At 28.3% G+C, this 22710-nt stretch overlaps 2 protein-coding genes and 1 pseudogene across 6 annotated transcripts; 2 read left to right on the top strand and 1 right to left on the bottom strand.

Annotated features, from left to right (window-relative positions):
• The first annotated feature begins 1126 nt into the window (after nucleotides 1-1126).
• On the top strand, nucleotides 1127-8555 carry LOC145973363 (uncharacterized; annotated as a pseudogene). Its single transcript, XR_014439418.1, has 9 exons — nucleotides 1127-1270; nucleotides 1744-3930; nucleotides 5774-6026; nucleotides 6217-6440; nucleotides 6514-6598; nucleotides 6708-6803; nucleotides 7061-7473; nucleotides 7565-7733; nucleotides 7828-8555. The product of XR_014439418.1 is annotated as an uncharacterized LOC145973363 (transcript).
• A 4545-nt stretch (nucleotides 8556-13100) lies between these two features.
• LOC145959895 (uncharacterized) lies at nucleotides 13101-16312 on the top strand. The gene is made up of 2 exons (XM_083079114.1): nucleotides 13101-13377; nucleotides 15764-16312. The coding sequence occupies exons 1-2, from the start codon at nucleotides 13220-13222 to the stop codon at nucleotides 15906-15908; spliced, it is 303 nt and encodes a 100-aa protein (XP_082935240.1). The 5' UTR covers nucleotides 13101-13219; the 3' UTR covers nucleotides 15909-16312.
• Nucleotides 16141-18994, bottom strand: LOC145959894 (uncharacterized). Of its 4 annotated transcripts, none has more exons than XM_083079113.1 (6): nucleotides 18529-18994; nucleotides 18228-18386; nucleotides 17921-18126; nucleotides 17460-17596; nucleotides 17273-17366; nucleotides 16141-17198 (listed from the first exon to the last, which is right to left on the bottom strand). In XM_083079113.1, the coding sequence occupies exons 1-6, from the start codon at nucleotides 18611-18613 to the stop codon at nucleotides 17133-17135; spliced, it is 747 nt and encodes a 248-aa protein (XP_082935239.1). In that variant the 5' UTR covers nucleotides 18614-18994; the 3' UTR covers nucleotides 16141-17132. The 4 variants fall into 4 exon arrangements, with proteins under 4 accessions (XP_082935239.1, XP_082935236.1, XP_082935235.1 ...); XM_083079110.1 differs by having other exon boundaries at nucleotides 17762-18123; nucleotides 18529-18988; XM_083079109.1 differs by having other exon boundaries at nucleotides 17762-18126; nucleotides 18529-18988.
• Nucleotides 18995-22710: the final 3716 nt, after the last annotated feature.

The following is a 22710-nucleotide window of genomic DNA, read 5'->3' on the forward strand; positions in this document are numbered from 1 at the left end:
TGTGGAGAGGGTTTCTTTCGTTGGCTATTTTATATCCGCCAAGTTTCTAGAATTTTCTGGCAAATTCGAAAATGCCAGGCATGGGCGAATATAGTAAGCCAAGTATTGGCCAATCATTGGTCACCGTATATCGGATGAAGCATTAGCGCTGTAGGAAAGTGTAGCGTTTTCTTATGTAAATGGCACCCAATTATTCCCCAAGCATGGGCCAACATAGAATGCCAAGTATCGACTAATCATCGGTTACCATATATCGGGCCAAGCATTGGCCCTGTTGTCAAGTCTGGCTATTCCTATATGGGATGTGACATTTGAGCGTGTACGCTATTTTACTATTTCGCTACAGGTTTCACAAAAATTATGCATGATATCTAAATATCATTATTTTCAATACGTATTTAATAAGATGATTTTTTAATTGATTGATATCACGTGTGTGTGTGTGTGTGTATGTGTGTGTGTGTGTGTGTGTGTGTGTGTGTGTGTGTACACATACATTTGTGATAGTTTTTAATTGTATTAAATTGTATTAAATTCTATATAAACTTAAATTGTATTAAATGTGTGTGTGTGTGTGTGTGTGTAATTAAAATTATTTTTTTATATAAATAATACTTTATATAAAATAATTTTTTATATAAAAATTATTTTTTTATATAACAGTTAAAATAGTAGGTTTATGAAAAAAATGCATATAACCTTTTTTGTAGGGTTTTTCAGGGGCTTTATTTTTTGCTTAAAATTTGTTTTCTCAAATCAATATTTTCGGAGATAAAAAGCATTAAAATTGTGAAATTTCAATTTGATGTATCTTCTAAACCAATGTTATCCCCCACTTATTTCTTGCGTAGAATTACTCAGAAAACCCTCCGGAGCAGAAATGAAATCAGGCATGCCCGATGTATGGCTAGGGCCTGATCAGGAAGCAATAAGGTGTGCCCTAATAAGAGATTCCCGACATGTGCCTGATCCGGTACGCAATAGAAGATATCTAACATGCATTTCTCTTATAGGTTTTAATATTGGACCACAGATGTCTATACTATAGGACATCTGTTTGTTGGATTAACTATATAGTACCTAATCTGCAATTTGGCAAATCATCTATTGTCTAAGTGGTGACAAAGTATGTTAAATATCTAATTAATAAAGTGATTATTAATGTTTATTATGAATACAAATGAAAAAGAGCGTTTATTGACACGCATTCGCATGAGAAGGTTACGAACTGCTCGTCGTACAGTATTTTATTCAAGATTTGAATCGTACGGTAAATATATATCTGAGTGAAATATAATTTTATTTTACGATATTTTATTTAAAAATCATAAATTTAATAATAATAATATGTAATTATTGGTTAAATTATTAATAAGTTAATAAAAATAGTACATTTATTAACATCTATAGTAAAAAATTATATATATATATATTGTAATAAAAAATATAAATTACATTTCCACACAATATCTCAGTAATCATCAACGAACAGTAACATTACAACTTTAACATCAATATTAAAATTTCCAACTCAACAATGTAATTGTTATGTATAACATATATTGTTGAATAAGAAATTATAATATTGATCTAATGTTATTGTTTGTTGATGTTTACTGACATTGACAATGAATATAACGAATTAAAATAAAATATATATATTACAGTAAATATATTGTTTAAAATTATATATCAAAATCATATATAAAATTGTAAGAACTAAAATTATTAACTATTATTCAGATAATAACTATCCAAATTCAAATATTTATGGAGTGACATCAACATCCAGAGGTCATAATTTGATGGTATCTAATTTTGAATCCGACGATGGTTCATCAAGTGAACTCGGTATTAACTCAAATGAAGAACAAAATGTGAATATTATACAAAGTCATATAAGCTCTCAAAGTATCAAAGATCATGTAAATAATGCAGAATGTGAAAATAATGATTTGGAAAGCGAAAATGCTAATGAAGACAATGGAGGCATTAATGAGGGAATTGAAAATGAAAGAGAAGGAAACGAAATAAGAGAAATCGTAATAACAGATGTTAGTGATAGCGAAGACAACAACCACAATAGTGAGGAAACAAATGATAATGAAAGCGATGAAACATGGGATGAAGTAACACAGCTTCGACAATGGGCAATTCAGTCTCATATTGAACATTATTATTTAGATTCACTGCTTTGGATTTTGAGAAGACGATTAATTCCAAATCTGCCAACAACATCCAAAACATTTTTGAGAACGACATCGGCTAATTATCAGATTAAAGAATTCAGAGCAAACGATGGCGCGATCATAGGTGAATTCGTATATTTTGAAATAAGTGCAAGTCTTCAAAGGTGTGTAAATAAAGAAGTACATCAAACAGATATACTCGATTTGCAAATAAATTGTGATGGCCTTCCTTTATATAAGTCCAGCGCGAAAGAATTTTGGCCGATTTTGTGTAAAGTCCACAATTCTGGACATATACAAACCTTTTCCTGTGGCTATATTTTGCGGTAATGGAAAACCTAATAATTTAAACAATTATTTAAATGACTTCATAAGGGAAATGAACGAATTGACACGCGAAGGTATTATAATCGAAGAACGAATCTTTAGGGTACGTATTATGTGCTTTGTTTGCGACAGACCCGCACGTTCATTTCTGAAATGCATAAAAGGTCATGGAGGATATAACGCATGTGAACGATGCTTAATTCCTGGACAACGATGTCAAGATCGAACTGTTTATCCCTCCGTGATCTGTGATAAACGAACCGATAAATCGTTTAGAGAGCAACAAGATCCTGAGCATCATGTCGGCATCTCTCCACTTCTTCATTTAGAACCTCCGATCAATATGATAAAACAATTTGTCCTTGATTTCATGCACCAAGGTTGCTTAGGTGTTACAAAAAAAATGATACTTGATTTTTGGTTGGAAGGAAGTCTAACTACAAGACTGAGTCTCCAAGTAAAAAACGTCTGTTGTCACAAAGTTTAACTGAATTACAATCACAAATACCAGTAGAGACTTTCAGCGAACAACAAGATCAATAATAGATATTTCCAGATGGAAAGCAACGGAGTACAGATTGTTTTTGCTTTATATTGGTCCTATTGTTTTACAGCAAATATTGGAAAAGAGATATTTTATAATCATTTTCTCCTTCTTCATGTTGCATGTAGAATCCTGAACTCAGATAACTTATGTCTGAAATATAATTTTCAAGCAAAAGTTTATTTGAACAATTTTGTTATGCTTACAAAACAATATTATAATACACAAGTTTAGTCTTAAATATTCATAGTCTTAGTCACCTAGCCGATGATGTCAAAAACATGAAATGTTCCTTAAGCAATTATACAGCTTTTCCGTTTGAGAATCTATTAGGAAAAATGAAGAGAATGCTTCGAAGTGGGAATCGACCACTCGCACAATTCTGCCGACGGCAGCATGAATTACTTTATGCAGTGTCAAAGAAAGTGACGTTACCACAGACTGTCATGATATTAAAAACAGGCCTTTCTGAATCATGTGGACGAACTCCTATCAAAAAGATCAAATATAAAGAAACTATATTAACATGTAAAAAACCAAATAATGTGGTATCTCTCACAAATAAAGATATAATAAAAATCAAGACAATGTATAGCATACCGCAAAATGGTAGAAAAGAGGATATTATATTGACTGGATATAAATTAAAAATTGTGAAACCAATATTTATGTACCCTCATAATTCAGGTAAACTTGATATGTGGCAGGTAGTTGAAACTAAAATCAAAACTACATGTTTACTCCAGTCCGTTACTTGTAAAATGATCTTCTTAAAAACTACGATTTATGAAAATGATGATGAAGAGAATGATGACGAAGAGAAAACAAAGACTTTTGTTGTGCCACTTCTTCATATGTGAGGTTTCATATGTAAGTACATATTATGTGCGAATATCAAACATCAAATACAATATTAACTAGAGATTCTATAATACGGTTATACGAGAGAGAGAGAGAGAAAGAGAGAGAGAGAGAGAGAGAGAAATATATTGTGTAAGTGAAAAATATATTATAATATTACTGTTAAAATGACGATTTACATGAAAAGACATGTGTATTGAATAGATTATTATTTATTTTCATATTTTTTTCGATAATAAGATTCAATAACTAAGTACAATGACAACGATTTGATCAGCTTAATCCTTTTTTTACTACACTCGAATATATTTGGGCAGAAAAAGCCTACGTCCGAATATATTTGGGCTTATTTTTTTCATTTATACAATATAATTATGTTTGAATATAAATTGAAAATAATAAATATATAAGATGGAAATTGATGTTCACATTACTAATTAGGTAGTATATATATATATATATATATATATATATATATATATAAACGTTTAATTAAAATATACGTTTTTTAATGCATTTACTTTGATTAAATTTCTTCGTTTGCGATTGTAATTGAATTAATGATTAATTAAATAATTGCTAATTATAAAATGATTAATATGTGTTTTATAAATCAAATCAAATATTGCTCTGAAATTGTTATAAAGTAATTTATGTCTTTAAATAATTTAAAAAGGTATGGCAATAAAATTGTCATACTTTTATTAATTATTTTAAAAAAATTACAAGTAAGAATAAGAACGTCAGTTAAATCCGCACAGCATTTAGTGCATATCTAGAGAAGATTGTAAGAAAAGAATTAAGACGGTCTTAAATATAAGAACTTGTCTATAATTACTACTTATTATCACATAGAAAAACTTAAGCATTTAAAAAGTAAAAAACGACCGATTATAATTAAATATTTTTTTATAATTACATTTTGCAATTGATCAATTTATTTACTGCTTAAGTCTTACTACTTTTTCTACTGCTATTGGTCTCATCGAAGTTTTTGGCGCTATTTAGCCACTTGAGATCCAAGGAAATACGCAGTCGCGCTGAATGGCTTTTGTTTAGTAAATGTATCTTCTTGAATACCGAGTGGCTAAATGGCGCCAAAAACTTCGATGAGACCAATGGCAGTAGAAAAAGTAGTGAGACTTAAACTGTAAACAAATTGATCAATTACAATATGTAATTATAAAAAGTGTATAATTATAATTGGTCGAGTTCTTTACTGTTACTGAAGTGAGCGCACATACACGTGTAATGCAAACATCTGACGTATAACTTCTCTTTAGTGTGTGCATCTTGTCTCTCACCAAGAACACGTTAATTGTAGCAATGAAAAAAATGATGTCTGGAAAGAAGAAATTCTCACAAACGGTGCATACATATATTTTTATTTTCTGTGATTCTCATTTTTTATATTTTATTGCGATTTTAACCTCTCTTGTAAAATTTTTTAACCTATGTGAATTAACCTCTAAATTGTAAAACAGAGAAGACAAACAATGCATGATACGTTTTGTAAAATATGTAAGTAAAACGTAGAACTATCGAAAAGGCCTCTTTCCAAATGCCTAGTTGCGACTCATTGTCAGTGGCAAAGTGGCTGCTTGAGAAGAAAATAGATTTCTCTCTCTTCCTTCCTTTCCCTCTCTCTTTCTGGCTTTTTTCCTCTCTTTTATCTTGTTTTATATTTTTGACAATATTTTCTCAATTTTCTCAATTTGATAATATTTTTCATTTATGATGGGTATTGCAATTATATATGTCAATATTCATTTGCATTATTATTCAGTTAATGTGATATTCGCTTTCATTCTTAATTCTAATAAAATTAATAAAAATAACATTTATTTTGTAGAATTTGGAAAAATCCAATGGAATTTACAAACTTATTGAGTTTATAACTAAAGATAAATGCAAAGGTCGAAGTGTGGATATTGTACCATGTGAATGGATTGTTTATGATAATGCGACTGGAAACTTGAAGACAGTTTTCATGCCACCACCATATACAACTAAAACAGCAGAATTATTGTACTCTCTTGTTAAAAATAAGGCAGAGCCATCAAAGTCGTGGCCATTATATGAAATAAATATTGTAGGTGAAGCCAGTAAGTTTTTACTAAGCTTTTTCTGATATAATTGAAATTTTATGAACAATTTATTCTGTTGATATTCAGATATAACTCTTATTCTTAATCTAGTATCAATTTATGATACATGATAAACTGTTTGAACACATAATCATTTTTATCATGTCAATTTTATTTTTGTATTTCTTAAACATTGATGTACTTCTAGAAACTTAGCTGTGATTAAATTAAAAGAACTGAACGTAAAGGAATATGTTTATTCCACAGAAAGTGATCACGGTGAAATCCGATCACTTTCTGACAGAAAAAAATACAAACTGAAAGCGATTAAAATTGACTATAATTTAGAAAAAACATTATTGAATGTTCCACCTTTACATAGTGACGATGATACCTGCAGCCGGTTTAGTGATTCTAGTAAAGAGAGCGAATGTAAATATTTTAATTAATTTATTAATTATTGACTATTTATCCAATGAATAATAATCTATTTGATTTCCTTTAGCAATTTTAAATGATGAAGATACAGAATCATGTGCAATGCAAAAGTGTGAAAAAAATTACTTATAAATGTAGTGCAATAAAGACTAGTATGTATTTATTTTATTTTTTAAATTTTGTTATTGCATATTTATTTTAATAAATATTTGTTTATATTGTATTTTTCGATAAAAATTATGTAATTTTTATATATTGCAGCAATCTCAAAAAATATAGAAAAAAAATCAGGAACTTTAAACAAATGCAATAAACAAAAGTTGAAGAAAATGGAAAGTTTCAATTGTACAACTAAAGGTTAACTGTTTATTTATTACGCGATTGTTTTAACATATATTTAACCATGTTCCGATACACACTGCTATAATATTCTAAAAATCTATAGTATAATATATGTAACTGTTTTATACAACTGTTTTTACTTTAAAAGATGTTTTTGAGGATATATATGTATGTACAATATTTTTATTTTACTTCAAAGTTGCAAATAATTGCTTATATAAAAATAACGTTAATATGTAAAGTGATGTTATATTTTAATTGTTGGTTTCTAGGACATGAATACAATGATGACGATATTATCTCAAATACTAAACATAGTATTGAGAAAAATAGTTCCTTTTGTCAGCTTGACGAGAGAAAACACACTATTAATGGCATGTTTTATTAATATTTATTTTATTGCGTGATTATTTTATACTTAATTTTAATTATTGCATTATATTACAGATTTAGAGCGCTTAATGGCATCCGGATTTAGAAGTATATGTACACAGTTAACACAACTAACTTTAACCATAAATGAGTTGAAAAATACTTTATCCCTTGAAAAGAACATTTCTCGTCAAATTTGCACTGATATTCAATTTGCTGAAAAACATGGTATAGAATTTCCATGTAAAACGCTACCGGACTTCATGAAATTTGAAGAAAACCTAAAAAACAATATACATTTCGACAAGATTTTGTAAGATGTTTTTGCTTATCTACTTATTTTGCATTTATAATATTGTATACTTAATTTTAAATGTATTTATTTACTACTTATGTGTTTTTAGCAACTAAGTTTATGGAAAAATGTCGACACAAGCATGACTTTATTAAAGTCATTGACTAATATTTAAAAAAAATATATGTCGAGAGATTTAGCTATGGCGTTTACGGCTGTTAAAAAAATGGAAGGAAAGCAGATTTTAAAGACAACTATTTTCTCGTCATGCGTTCAAAGTAATTATTTTTTGTAATTTATACATATCTGTATTTTATAATTTTTCAATTGTTGTGCTATAAATCGCTTTTAAATTTCCTTCGTAAATTACAGAAGTTGTTGTCGAAGAATATTCAAAATCAAATGCTCATCCGCCTATTACAGACAAGGTGTATTATTCAATATTAGGCAGCGTACTTAACAATGCCAAAGATTGGGAAGGTCATCGATTAATGCGACAAAAAAAATTAAACCAAATTCATACTTGTGATCGATATGAAGAGTCTGTTGATGATGATGATTGAATCTTCAACGTAAAAGAAATCTTCAGTGAAATTTTATATTTGTTACAGTATATTATGTTTACGCTTATATGTTTTAAATGTAAGATATATTCACGTGCTAGGATAAAGCTCATTAATTTTTTACAAGACACATACAATGGCAAGTCACATTTAAGCGTTTAATTATTTTTATTTCAATTATTTGTAACACATGTTCATGCAGCTTTTCGCTCTCTTTCGTTTTTCTCATTGATCATTTTAGTATTTCCGTAATACTGGATTCGCGTCGCTGCAGAAATTTCAGCAAGATACGATTATTTTACAAACTTTTAACTGCAAATTTTAAGCGACATTGCATTATTCATATTTGCGATCTGCGCAGCAGAAATCATATATGGAAAATGTTAGATATTATTTTCATGTTCGAAAGAAGAAAGGATTTTGGCCCTCAAGTGAAAATATCCTGAAAAATCATATGACACTTGGCGGCCAAATTGACATCTTTTTAACATTGTCCTTTTTTGCTGCTGTTCTCTACAGAAGTAGCGACCAATTAAATATGCCATTTAAACGTTTAGTCATACATATGTGATATTATTTATGTATAATAAGTGTTAAACGGTTTAATAACATTATTATTAAAATATATTATTGAAATATTATAATCTAATCTATGATCAATAAATAAAATATTTTATCGATATAAGCCTATTGATGCCCTACCAGTACCCTATTAGAAATATAAGGTGCAGCAAGGGGCAGTCATGAGGTCCTGATAAGGAAAACCTGATCAGGCAATGTTAATTCTCGACGTCACATTTATGGTCGGGGCCCAACAAGGGCTACCTGATAAGCCCCTGATCAGGCATTACGGCATGTTTATCAGGCCATTATTAGGGCCCTTCTAAAATTTCTACTCTGGCTCCTCTACAACAAATTTAAGTAGCGATAAAATCGATGAGGTTTGACCTTTTATGCATATTTACCAAATATATTTCTTTTCATTTTAGACGCTGTATCAATATGTCGACCAAAACGGATCTATAATATAAAATTAGGACGATATTTTTCTAAATTTGAAGGCACTTATTACGTACCGAATGAAAACTTGGCAAGGAATTATCCAAATGATATCGCTGTTATGCACGAAATATTTTCTAATCAGTAGTGTGTATAAGAATATCCATAATTTATTATATATATACATATATATATATATATATATATATATATATATGTATGTATATTTTAAAATTATGTATAAATATTTTTTAACTTTTCTCCATGAAGGTATTATGATATTGTAGACATTGTAAAATTAAAGGTGCATTGTTAATGAATGAATTATACTTTATTTTTCGTGTTATGAAAGGTAAAATATAAGAATATATGTAGAATTATATGGCACGAAATTTTTGTGAGACATTTTAACTAGTCAAACTTTTTTATTGATAAATTAACTTGAATTTTCACAACAGTTTCCACAACAGTTTACATCAATTCCCAATTTCGATTCAATGATTCTCAATTTAGCGCTCGTTATGTGCAATGTACTACAGAATTCAAGAATATAAACAAGGATATAAACTTTACAAATTTCATATTATGTATTAAACTTAGGCATATGCGTGTCTCCTACAAGGTATTGTGTACAGGCTATCACAAAATGATAGGGAAATATTTCGAAAAACGTAAATGTTGTAAAAAAATGTTTAATAAAAAAGGAAGGTTTAAAAAAGATTGTAAGGTTTAAAAAAATCTATTTAGCCTCAGTTTGACCTTGACGCTGCCAAGGTTAGGACAAACTCATTCTGAATTTTTTTAAATAAATCCCTTATTTTTAAATGCATATTCTTCTATATAATCTCCTTTGAGACTTTTATAAAATACTATCCCATTAAAAAATAGGTGAAAAAATACGAAGATAGAAAAAATATACCATGTACATAAAAACTATGCCCACAAGTAAAACAAAAAAATTGTTTACCGTTAATAGAAAATTAAAACAAAAAAGCTTAAAAAATTGTTTATCGTACTTAGAAAATAAGGTCATATACTTAGAAATTAAAATTAAATAATTTTGTCCTAAATAACATTCTGTAAAAAGTAAAATATAAAATTAAATGTTATAATTTAAATTAATAATTATAACCATGTGTACTTAGAAACAATTCAATTTATGAGAGTCTGAAATTTGAAATATTTGTCATAAAATCAATCTCATATTTATAAACATACATAAATTTTCCTCATAAAATTAAAACGCACTTTATTAAAAACATCTTTTTATTAAAAACAACTTGTCTTTAAAGTAAATTTTATTTCTGTATGATATGTTATATAGCATTATTATGTCTTAAATTTTATTGTAAATAGTAAAGATTATTTAACTCTTATACTGTACTACAAAATTGACCACATAGATTGCCAATTTCGAATTTAAAAGTGCCCTTTGCCAAATTGATCGAAATATTTGAAATTGTTATTAAAATAATTATAAGCTTTGTCAAGTAAGTCTGAGACTAAAGGGGTTAAAACCAAAGTAAGTACAAAAACTTGGCATGGCCTGGTCGCATAACTCATATATTTTTATTAACATATTGATAATAATTTCTGACAATAATTTGCGAATTTTAATTTCAGATATATAATTCGTGAATCTTGATTTTAAATACTTATAATATTTACTAATAAAAATTTATGAGTTATAATTCAGGAACGCCAAGTTTTTATGTCACTTTAGTCTTAACTCGTTTAGTCCAGAGCCTAACTTCAAAACAACAATTTCAAATATTTCGATGAATTTAGCACAGAACACTTTTAAATTCAAAATTAGCAATCGATGGCGCATTAAAGGTTAAATAAAGTTATAATTTACTATTTGCAAAATTACCTACAACATAATAATGATATTTTATATATTATACAAAATATTTATCATACAAAAATTTAATTTATTTTAAAAACAAATCTCTCTTAACACATTACGGTCCGGGCTGTTTGCGCGAAAACTTTTGCGTATAGCCGGCATATTTTAAGATTTTCGACTATGTTGCATCACTTTACAAAAATGGTTATAACTTTTAAAATATCAAATATTTCTTTATGAAATTTGAAGTGAAGACTTTTTATAAAGTAATTATTTTACAATTAAATAATGAGATATGTTGCTCCATTTAAAACAGATTTTATTTAAATAATTACATAAATAAATTTTATGGTTGGATTTTTTATTTTAAACAAAATACATATATTCTATTACAATACTAATAATTTTTAACTGTATGATATACGCATACGCATTAAAAAAGTGCATTGTTCCTAAACGATGTTTATTTAGGCACTCATATATCCCTCTTACTTCTTTTAAATGTGTTAATTACATTGCTATTTTATTATGTTCTGTTTACTAGGCATTTTCGATGTAATTACTTACGATGTAATGTCTGTACTTTCCTTTATATCACATTATATATATATGTTGTAACACATATTTATAGGTCGCCGGCATTTAATACACAATGTGTAAAACCCTATTTATATGTCTCCGGCATTTTACGAGCAGTCAAGAAAAAACATATTTTTATGTCTCCGGACGGTAATGTGTTAATAAAAATAAAATGCATTTTAATATTATGGAAAAAATCTATACAGAATATTTCTGTAAACGTAAAATTGATTTCATGGCAAATATTGTTTCAAATTACAATTAAGGAAGGTCAGCGGTTTTTTTTTATCTTTATTAAGGAGAAGATGCGAAAAGATAAGAAAGTAAAATTAAATTTTCGAATATATTCTGAAGTTAAAATTGAATATTTAGATCGTAAAATTTATTCGCAACATTGAACTATATTAATATTCGGATATTAATTTATGTCAGTCTTTTTCCATTTTTGCGATCGAATGTGATTCATTTATTAGTCATTTTAATTTTTATCAAATAAATACATAAACGAAATGAAGTATAAAAATGTCACGGATGGCCTCCCGCGAGTCTGCCAGCGGAATCGGATAACCGCAATCGAGATCGGGTCTGGGGAGAACAGCAGTGAAAGAAAATGCGATTTGTTTGGTGTCAAAGTAAAATAAAATAAAATTTATAAACGTCCTTTGATGTGTGTGTGTGTGTGTGTGTGTGTGTGTGTGTGTGTGTGTGTGTACAAATGTACAAATGTGAGTAAGTGTGTATTACAAGACGATAATGCTGTCGACGTGCATGGCGACGTTCGATATATCGCAAGTTTTGAAATGCGTGTCGGTGTGATTAGGGTCGCTGGAAACAATTATAATTAAAATTTAAAAAAATAATATCTTTCTAAAAAAAAACCTATGAATGAGTACAAAGTATTGTACTGTATTGTATGTAAAAAAGATAAAGTTGTTTTCTCTCACCTATATTGAAGAGAAAAACTATATAAAGAATGATGTAAGAAACGATATAACAAGATTGAATATAGATTTCAAAAAATTTTATTATAAATTTCAAAAGATTTTATTATATTCATAAATTAAAATTGAAAATATTTATCGTATATTTTATACTTTGCAAAGCCGAGCTTCGAATACTGACATTAATTTACGTCGACGGTTCTTCGCAGTTCCTTATATATTTCGCGATCGTATGATTCATTAGTTTATTTAATTTTTCTTATAAATATTTAATTATAATAAATATAATATAATATTATAATAAATATAAGAATAATAAAATTAAGAGCCAAAAAATGTCGATACGATCATAACTCTAATAAAAACTCTAATAAAAATATTATTCCTCTCTCTCTTTCTTTCTCAGCGCATATATATAAATAACGATCAAAAAGGCAAAAAATTTCATTAAAATAAACATTGGAATAAGACCATAAAACTATACATCTCAAGAAGGGAAAAAAGATTGTCCAGAAATTCTTTCCAAAGAATTTGTCATACGTACCTGCTACTATGGCCTAACGTTTTTGACCAATCAGGACGGAGATGTCCCTTTTGTTCTGATTGGTAAAGCAAATGCTGTGAATCATTTCTAAAGAAAGTGTATCTTTACTCTAAACCATGTGCAACATTCAACGAAGTGCATGCGATAGACGCAGTGTTACAAGTAGGAGTAAAATTTGTGCGCACATATTCGTGATTATTTATATATATAAGTATATAACCGAAATTAATGGTGCAAAAATAATTAATATCGGTTGCGAGCTATTTTATAAACCATTGAATTTTTTACGATGGCTACGGTAACACATTTGCCAGATGAAATAATTGCTACAATTTTGGAAAATAAGAACATTAGCGTGGATGATGTCGTGAATCTTAAATGCACGTGCAAGAGATTGAAGCATATAACATTTAGCACCAAATTTTGGGAAAAGAAATTTTTTCAGAGGTATGATTTTAAGTATTTTTTGTTAAATTTTTTATGTGTTATTTCATATTTGGTCGATTTTCATCGCTCAATGAACTTTCGTGAAAATAATAGTGAAAAAGTAAAGTTAAAGTTTTGTTATTTTATTAATTTATATTGCGTTTGTTGCTTCGTTGTATATTGAGCTTCTGATGTTACAATTTAAGTCGATAGTAATAAAGGATCAAAATTTAGTAAAGCCAAAATTTTACGTCTAGAGGCTCTACAAGTCGTAATAAGTTTTATTAATCATTTCCAAGTTGTTCTATTGATAAAGATAGTTTATTATTATTTGAAATATATGACTCATTGTTATCGTAGATTACAATTTCATCGTTTCCTTGCATAGACTTTATTATTAAATTATAATCATGTTCTCTTCTTTTATTATTGTCTTCAGTTATAGCACGCTAAAAATATATTTTGACTTGGATTATTTTAAATTATTAAAAATATATGTTTAAAAATATAGTCTATTTATGTGTTTAGTAATTTTTTTAAATATTTTAAAATTATCTTATTATGTAATTAAGAAGAACTCTATTTTATAACATAAAACACGTATGAAACGAAATTAAATAAAAGTGCTGTCACGATTTTTCATATTTTAATATTAAAATTTGTAATAACGCGATTACTCAATGTTCGTCTATATTAATATTCATAAAGATATTTCTTTTACATTTATTTATTTCAAGTGCTTCTTTTATAGTTCAATATTTATTTATATAATATTCTAATTAATTTTCATAAGTTCAATATTTTGAAGTGGAACTCATAATGGAACTCATAATATTACATGAATTTTATTCTTAAAATTGTCTATTCAAACTTTATGGTTTTTACAATGTTATAAAACCTAACCATATGCAATCAATTTTATCTATTTGTAGATTATAAAAATCAAATACTATTTTATTCTAAAATATTTTACCAGTTTTCATTTTTACCTTAATGGCTTGCGTAGATCTAAATATCTCTATACAATTATTTTCCACTTGATTTCTCATTTAAACATGACATAAAATAAAATAAAATTAAATAATGCGAGATTTTATCGCAGCAGGTGCATCTCGATATTACAATATAATATTTATGCAGACATAGAGGGCCATTTCCAATTTCAATAATTTTCATTTTATGTTGTCGAGGTTAATACTGTGAGCAATGTTATAACGGTTTTAGCTCGCGCTAGTTGTTTATTAAGTTATCAACAAAAAGAGTTTAACGATTTTAGAACATAATTTTACGTCATACAACGGTTCTATAATATAATTCAAACCGATTTGTAGCTTTAAATTAGAAATAAGTTTGAGTCGGTTTCATATCTCCTTGAAATAGAGTCTCACCGTAAAGGAGGGAGAGCACAGAACCCATTGTATTCACGCATGTACTTTGCAGGACAAAACAAAATTTACTCTTATTGTTATATATGTATATATATATATATATATATGTATATATATAATCTTGATCCTCGCTAACAATAAGAGTAAATTTCGTTTGGGGCCAGAAAACTCGTTAAATGACCTTGTTCTGTATTTTTCATTCCATATTTTTGTAGCTCATCTTGAGAGCTTTCCAAAACACTATAATAAAATATTTTTTGTTAAGTACTTCCCGAGTTATGGGGCTTGAAATATTTTCTTTATTTTACATAAACCATAAAATATCTCGTAAAATATTTATTTTTGGATTATCTTATTTCAATACTTATGCACAAAATAATGAGAGGATCAATTAATGTTAAGAAAACATAATTCTTTTTTAAATATGTAATTGTTAATTTCAAATTACATGTTTTCTTAAAAACAATTATGTATATCTTTTCTTTACACCAATTGATTTCTCACATTATTTTGTGCATAAAAGTATTGAGGTGAGATAATCGAAAAATTAATATTTTACGAGATATTTTATAGTTTATGTAAAATTGAAAAATTATTTCAAGTCTCATAACTAGAAAAGTATTTAACAAAAAATATTTTATTATAGTGTTTTGGAAAGAGCTCTCGCAAAATAAGCTGCAAGAATATGTAATAAAAAATATGGAGTTTCATTTAATAAAACAAAGTTCAATTCCATATGACCTTGGCACATTCACTCAAGGTCAAACCAATGTCATTATCAGATGTCCCCCTCCGAACCTTACAACTTTTGTCTAAAATATTTTTTCATCCGACCACTTTCTGCGATGTTAATCGGGATGCACAATTAAAATAAGACACCCTGTATATATATATATATATATATATATAATTAAAAAATATAATATATGTGTTTACTTTGAAAAATAAATATTGTGTATAATTTATTGCTGATATTTGTTGTTTAACATATTTTTGAAAAACATTCTTTTCAATTTTAGATTTCCCTTGTCGAAAAGAATACATAACAAAAGGATATTGGAGAGAGTTGTATTGGAGAACCTTTTGGAAGCATGTGTAAAATTTTGCAAAGAAATACGGCATTATTTGTCACTAACATCTTATAATAACACAGGATATCAATGAAATGGGGTGGGTCCCCCCGCACAGCACGAATGGCTATTTGCCGACTGATAGTCGACATTTTTTAGTCAACTTGAAGTCGTCTTTTTAAGTCGACGTTTAGTTAACTATTTCTAGTACGGTTTATTGCCGACTTTAACTATCGACTATGAGTCGACTTAAGGTCGACCATTTTCAGAAAATTAAAAATCGCCTTTCTGCACAGCGAAAATTAAATTAGGTATTTTCAATTAAATTAGGCATTTTAGTTGATTTAATTTCAGTATTATATGTAACAATATTATATAATTAAAGTATAATAAAACCTACACGGAAAAATTTATTCAATAGATATCTAATAAATGTCTAAATGTCTATATGAGGTCCATATCCTCTATAGATAACTAGTAGATGTATATATATATCATCCACATATCTACATTCACACACAAAAAATACGGACCACTAAATTTTAGCACAATTTTTTAACAACTTTCAATAACAATAAAATAAGCGAAAAATCATCGTATTAAGATGAAACAAAACTCAAATTAAAGCTTGAACATTTCTTTTGAAAAGCAAAAACACAAATTTGAGTTACAAAAAATATTTTACAAAAAATATTTTAAAATGACGGACGTTGAAGATAGACTTTAAGAAATGAGAAACAAATTTTTTTTTAACTGATACAAAAATTGTATAAAAATTTTTGTTTCCTGGTACAAAAATGTATGGGTTTTTAAAAAAGCTCATTTATTTCCTAATAAATTCATATTTTAATCAATTTTCTACGATCTTTTTTGATAAAGTTATATCTCTCTCGGTTTGAGGAAAAATTTAAATCTGACCGTCTATCTCTATGTGGAGCATCTTTGATCAAGTTACTTTAATTTCTTTTTTGAAAAAGTTGTCCATGATAATTTGTTTCTGAATTGCAAATTACATTTTTTCTTTCGAAAGAATTATGTTTTCTTTACACCAATTAATTCCTCTTATTATTTTGTACATAAAAGTATTAACGTAAGATAATCGAAAAATGAATATTTTACAAGATATTTTACGGTTTATGTAAAATTAAGAAATGATTTCAAGCCTTATAACTCAAAAAGTACTTGAGGGAAAAATATTTTATTATAGTGTTTTGGAAAGCCCTCGAGATAAGCTACAAGAATATGCAATAAAAAATTGGAGGTTCCATTTAAAAAATTGACGGTGACCTTCACGTGACTTTGAAGCAACTATTCAAGGTCAAACTAATGACACCACCTTATGTCCCCCTTGAAACCATACAACTTTTGTCTGAAACATCTTTTTCTAAAATTAAAAATAAGAAAGTTATTTGGAGTGGGACATTAAAATGGGACATCCTGTATACATAAAATACTTACGTATCCCTCTGCAGTACTGGGATCCTGTAATTTTGGAAAGTTTTCTACTATTCCTTTTGCGTAAAAAATCTTTACGTTTTTATTTGGAATTATTCTATATAAAAGGAAAAAAATGAATTTTTAATTGTATATAATGTACAGTTGTATAATGTATCAAAGAGAAATATGCATGAGAAAAATTATTTACCCATGCTGTTCTTGCATGTGTCCAACAATTAATCTAACCAAAGCTCGGCGAGATTCTGGTTTTAAGGTAGCACTTACTTCATATTCTTCTAGCAGATTACGTCCAATTGCCGTTTTATTCAAAGCTTTGTTAATTACCTGTAATAAAATCATTATATTATTTCATCAAACTATGAATTGATATATTTTGAATTTAATTTTTACTTAAATTATTTCTAAAGCAATCTTATACTGACAATTAATATGTTGTCTATAAAATAAAATAAAATAAAATATAAAATATATAATTTAAATTTAAAATACTTTTTTTGGATCTTGACTCAGCAGAGAAATATTTTCTGTAGCAAATTTGAGATACTGTTTAACAGGCGATTGTACTGAAGTACAGATGTTAACGTCATCACAAGCAGATGATGTATTGGCAGAAACATTTTCTTTAGCAGTTTGTGGATATTGCTTAACAGGTGATACACAAATTTTAATGTCGTCACAAGCGGAGAATGTATTGGCAGAAATATTTCCTTCAGCAGTTTTCGGATATTGCTTAACAGGCGATAGATAAATTTTAATGTCGTCATAAACAGATGAGGTACTGGCAGAATTTTGCAGATACTCTTCAATAGGCAACACAGGAATGTTAATGTCAAATAATTGATCTATTGCTGCTGCTGAACACACAATGATGCTCCAAATGCATAAAATTTTTGAAAATATTATATTTTCTAAATATACACAATTATATATATTGGCAGGTTTATAATGGACTTACCGGTAGCAGCTGAAGTTTCTTTAAAAATATTCAAAATAAAACTGTATGACTGCTTTTCCATTATATACTCTATCAGATCTTCAAAGTCTATTTCAGTGTCATCTAAATCTCGAAATTTTATTTTTTCGTCTCCCACTTCTGCCATAAATTTGTTACGTACTAGTAAAAGAGAAAAATAATTTATTTTAATATACTTTTAAAAATAAATCTTAGAAAAGAACTATTCAAACTGATATCATGAAAAGATTCTGCTTATCATGCCATGTTTCTGATATATTTGTTGCAATTTGAATAACCTTACTTCTAACAATAAATTCTTCCGCTGAATCGCTGGTATTCAAATGGACGAACTTTTTCACACTGTTGTATTTTACTTTAATAAGCATTATGGAACTGATTTCACATATACTATCCTTTTCGATATACACTATATCACAAACACGACACCAATTAATAACCGCCGTACACGCCGATCTAAACGCTGCCGCTGCCGCTGCCGTATAGCGATTAGTTGCTTGTAATCACGCGACGCGATCGTCGCGTCGTCACACCGCATGATGTGAAACAAAACAATATAGCATCAAAATTTGACACCACGTTTGTCGGTGTAAAAGATTCTCTACAATTTTGATGTTAAAATTCACACCGAATTATTTAACTACATAAATGTGGTGAAATTTCACACTGATATTTTTTAGAGTGTACACATATGTATGTATGCAAATATAAAATTCACAAAAAGTGGGCGCCCATTAGTCTTGTTGCATTACTGCTTTCTGCCACGAGAGGCCAGAAAGCATTTTCAGGCCATATATGAGCCATATCTCGACCATAAAACGTTATATTAGAGGAACAAGGATAGCATGCTTATCGGTCTCTTTTGTCTTTCTTCTCTGCGGTGCGTCCGCGCGAGCAATGCAATGGTGTTTGTACAGTAAGCACCAATAATATCTTCATATCCCTAACAGCATGTAGATACTGAGAATGTTCGAAGAATATCGTAAAAGTACAATGCATATATTCTCAGAAACATTCGAGATACATACTATGATATACTAAATATATACTAAGAATGCTCTAATGTCCACCTATTTTGATTAATAGTAAATACTAGGAATATCTTGTAGTATATACTAGAGATATCTATAGAATGTTAAAGGTATATCTCTTGTACGTATTATATGTATATATATTCATATAGTATATCATATAGTATATTCATATATGTAATAGAAATACTTTCAATAAATGCAGTAAACGCACACACACTATTTTTCATTTTAATTTAAATAATCTGTTTAATATTCTGAATCCCAACAAAGAATCCAGATTACTAAACAAATGAAAAATTTTAAATTAAGTCAGTTTATTATAAATTAAACCGACTAAAAAGAAAAAAAGAAGAAACTTTGGAACTCATGTTAGTACTAGTCCTTTATGTCCATTTCATGAAAAATTAAGTACGAGTTTGGTAGCGCGCGTAGTGACAAAATGAAGAAACACATGCAATATTTAAAGAGTATCCTCAAAATATATAAGAAAATATATGAGAATGAATATATTAATATGAGATATTCAAAGTGTATTCTGAGAATATATGAAAAATAATATAAAACAAGAGATGTTATGGGAATATTCTCAGTATATTACATCTGTAACGTATATTTACACACAGTATGAGTATAGAATATTCAAATAATATCATGTGCTGTGTGGGATATGAAATTGGTCGCATTCGGGACTAATAATAACTAAATAACGCATGACATCATGCTATTCATGCATCATGACTGTTAGTTAAAAAAGGAACCGACAATATTATTTTGGAATTGTGTCCACACACATCTGTTTAATAGTTTTGAATGCAATTTTTAAAAGATTGTAGGCATAATTTCAAAACAAATTTCAAAACAAGTTCTTTTAAACATACGCTTCTTTTATTATACAAACTACATAAAAATAATGTAAAATATGTCTAAAGAGATTAAGGAGAATCTAATTATGAAAAAATCATGATAAATAACTAATATTTTAAATAATCAATTATTGTAAATCTTTGGAAAAGTTATTTATCGTAATTTATTATAACTACTGTAATGTATATAGGACGCGACCTTGCAAACGATGCATTCAGAGAATCAAATTAATACGTATTCCTAGAAAACTTTCTCTTGAAGACCACTCAAAAGGTTCGCGAAAATCCCTTTCATAGAGTAAGCCAAAGAATTCGTTCTTAAAACTCAGTCATAAATTACCTCTACTACTCAATTTCAAAAGTGTATAAAAAACTTCCACCAACGGAGAACTTAACGTACTCATAGATTCTCTAGAACTTCTCTAGACTCTAGACTTAGACTTACTTAGACTCGTTCAGATTCTCACTCACGTTCTTGCCTTGTGTCCGGCTCACTGTCTTTCGAAGTTCAAGTCCAGACTCGCGCTGTAAAACACTAGATCACTTCAATTCAGAATAAAGAATTCAAAATTCATACAACAGTGTACTTCTTTAATCATCATCAGTGAAGAAAAATCCAATTCAAACTAGTTAATTATCTTAAGGATTTACCCCCTTAACCGCAAGAAAAACGCACAACTAAGACGTTCTGCAGAACTCATAAAAATTGTTGGAAGATCCTGTCTTACGGGACCAGTTGATCGAAATTACCAGAACGTGACACAATAACTGTCTATATTATTTAAGTAATTACAATAATTACTTTTGGAAACACTTCATAACAGATATTGATTAAATTTTATTATTACATTACTATATACACATTTGTTATATGTATAATGTGTTATGTACCACAAGGTATATATGAAATATTAGTAGCATTCTCTCTTATAGATTATATATATTTTATATGATTTTTTACCTCTCTAAACACATATAATATATAAAACATATTTCCTTTTATTTTAGATATTATATCAATATGTTCACCAAAATGGATCAATAATATAGAGATAGGGCGATATTTTTCTAAATTTGAAGACACTTATTACGTACCAAATGAAAACTTGGCAAGGAATTATCCAATTGATATCGCTGTTATGCACGAAATATTTTCTAATCAGTAGTGTATGTAATAATATTCATAATTTATAATATATATATTAGGTCTGTAACTAAGTTCTCGCCGTTCTCCTACTCGAAAAATGCATTTATTTCAATAAGAAAATGAATTAATATATTAATCAAAATATAATCCATTGTTTTCTATGACTTTTTCCATCTTTTTGCAAAAGTTGGATTCCGCGATGATAGAACGACTTGTTTTTTGAAGCGATCTATTATAATCAACCCATTTTTGGACTTTTTCGTAATTGGAAAAATGTGTATCGGCGAGCGCGTGTTGCATTGATCGGAAAGATGGTAATCTGATGGAGCCAAGTCTGGAAAATAGGCTAGTGCGGAAGAATTTCGCATTCGAGCTCCAATAGTGTTTCTTTTACGATTCTTGCAACATGAGGTCGCGCGTTATCATGCAAAAGAATCATTTTACGACGATTACTGGCCTTTTTCGCATCAGTTCATCGTTCAATCGGCATAATTGTTGTTGGTAGCGGTCAACCGTGACTGTTTCAAAAATCAATCGATGAGCTTCAGCTGCAGTTTTATTTAAATCAAAGTAGTGAAGAAGTACATGTCGAAAAAACAACTTATCATGTTTCATTTTAAATCGATTCAAAAAATATCTCTTTCACAAAACATGAATCTTTGCGCACTCAATTTATTGACAAATGCCTAACTTCATTACATTTGCAGCTAGAGCCATCTAATTATGAGCGGCGGGAACTTACAATTAGTTATACTCATATATATATATATATATATATATATATATATATATATATATATATACAGGGTGTCCCATTTTAATGTCCCACCCCAAATAACTTTCTTATTTTTAATTTTAGAAAAAGATGTTTCAGACAAAAGTTGTATGGTTTCGAGGGGGCCATAAGAAGGTACCATTGGTTTGACCTTGAAGAGTTATTTGAAGCTCACATGAAGGTCATCTTCAATTTTTTAAATGGGACCTACTATTTGTCATTACATATTCTTGTAGCTTATCTCGAGAGCTTTCCAAAACACTATAAGTACCTTTTCGTTAAGTACTTTTTGAGTTATGAGGCTTGAAATAATTTCTTAATTTTACATAAACCGTAAAATATCTTGTAAAATATTCATTTTTCGATTATCTTACCTTAATACTTTTACGTACAAAATAATGAGAGGAATCGATTGGTGTAAAGAAAACACATAGTTGTTTTTAAGAAAAATGATGAAATTGTTAATTGCAAATTACATATTTTTTCTTCAAAACAACTATGTGTTTTCTTTACACCAATTGATTCCTCTCATTATTTTGTACGTAAAAGTATTAAGGTAAGATAATCGAAAAATGAATATTTTACTAGATACTTTATGGTTTATGTAAAATTAAGAAATTATTTCAAGCCTTATAACTCGAAAAGT

Source organism: Camponotus vicinus, unplaced genomic scaffold (assembly GCF_025532165.1).
Source record: "Camponotus vicinus isolate PSW18456_S1 unplaced genomic scaffold, iyCamVici1.0 SCAF_1, whole genome shotgun sequence".
Classification (NCBI taxonomy): domain Eukaryota; kingdom Metazoa; phylum Arthropoda; class Insecta; order Hymenoptera; family Formicidae; genus Camponotus; species Camponotus vicinus.

What these genes read in the sequence shown, in the direction of transcription:
- LOC145959895 (XM_083079114.1), top strand. Translation starts at nt 13,220, where the DNA reads ATGGCTACGGTAACACATTTGCCAGATGAAATAATTGCTACAATTTTG. An exon ending in GAAAAGAAATTTTTTCAGAG is followed by an intron (nt 13,378 to 15,763) that starts GTATGATTTTAA and finishes TTTCAATTTTAG; the next exon opens with ATTTCCCTTGTCGAAAAGAA.
- LOC145959894 (XM_083079109.1), bottom strand. Translation starts at nt 18,613, where the DNA reads ATGCTTATTAAAGTAAAATACAACAGTGTGAAAAAGTTCGTCCATTTG. An exon ending in GGAAGAATTTATTGTTAGAA is followed by an intron (nt 18,387 to 18,528) that starts GTAAGGTTATTC and finishes CTCTTTTACTAG; the next exon opens with TACGTAACAAATTTATGGCA. An exon ending in AGAAACTTCAGCTGCTACCG is followed by an intron (nt 18,127 to 18,227) that starts GTAAGTCCATTA and finishes TTGTGTGTTCAG; the next exon opens with CAGCAGCAATAGATCAATTA.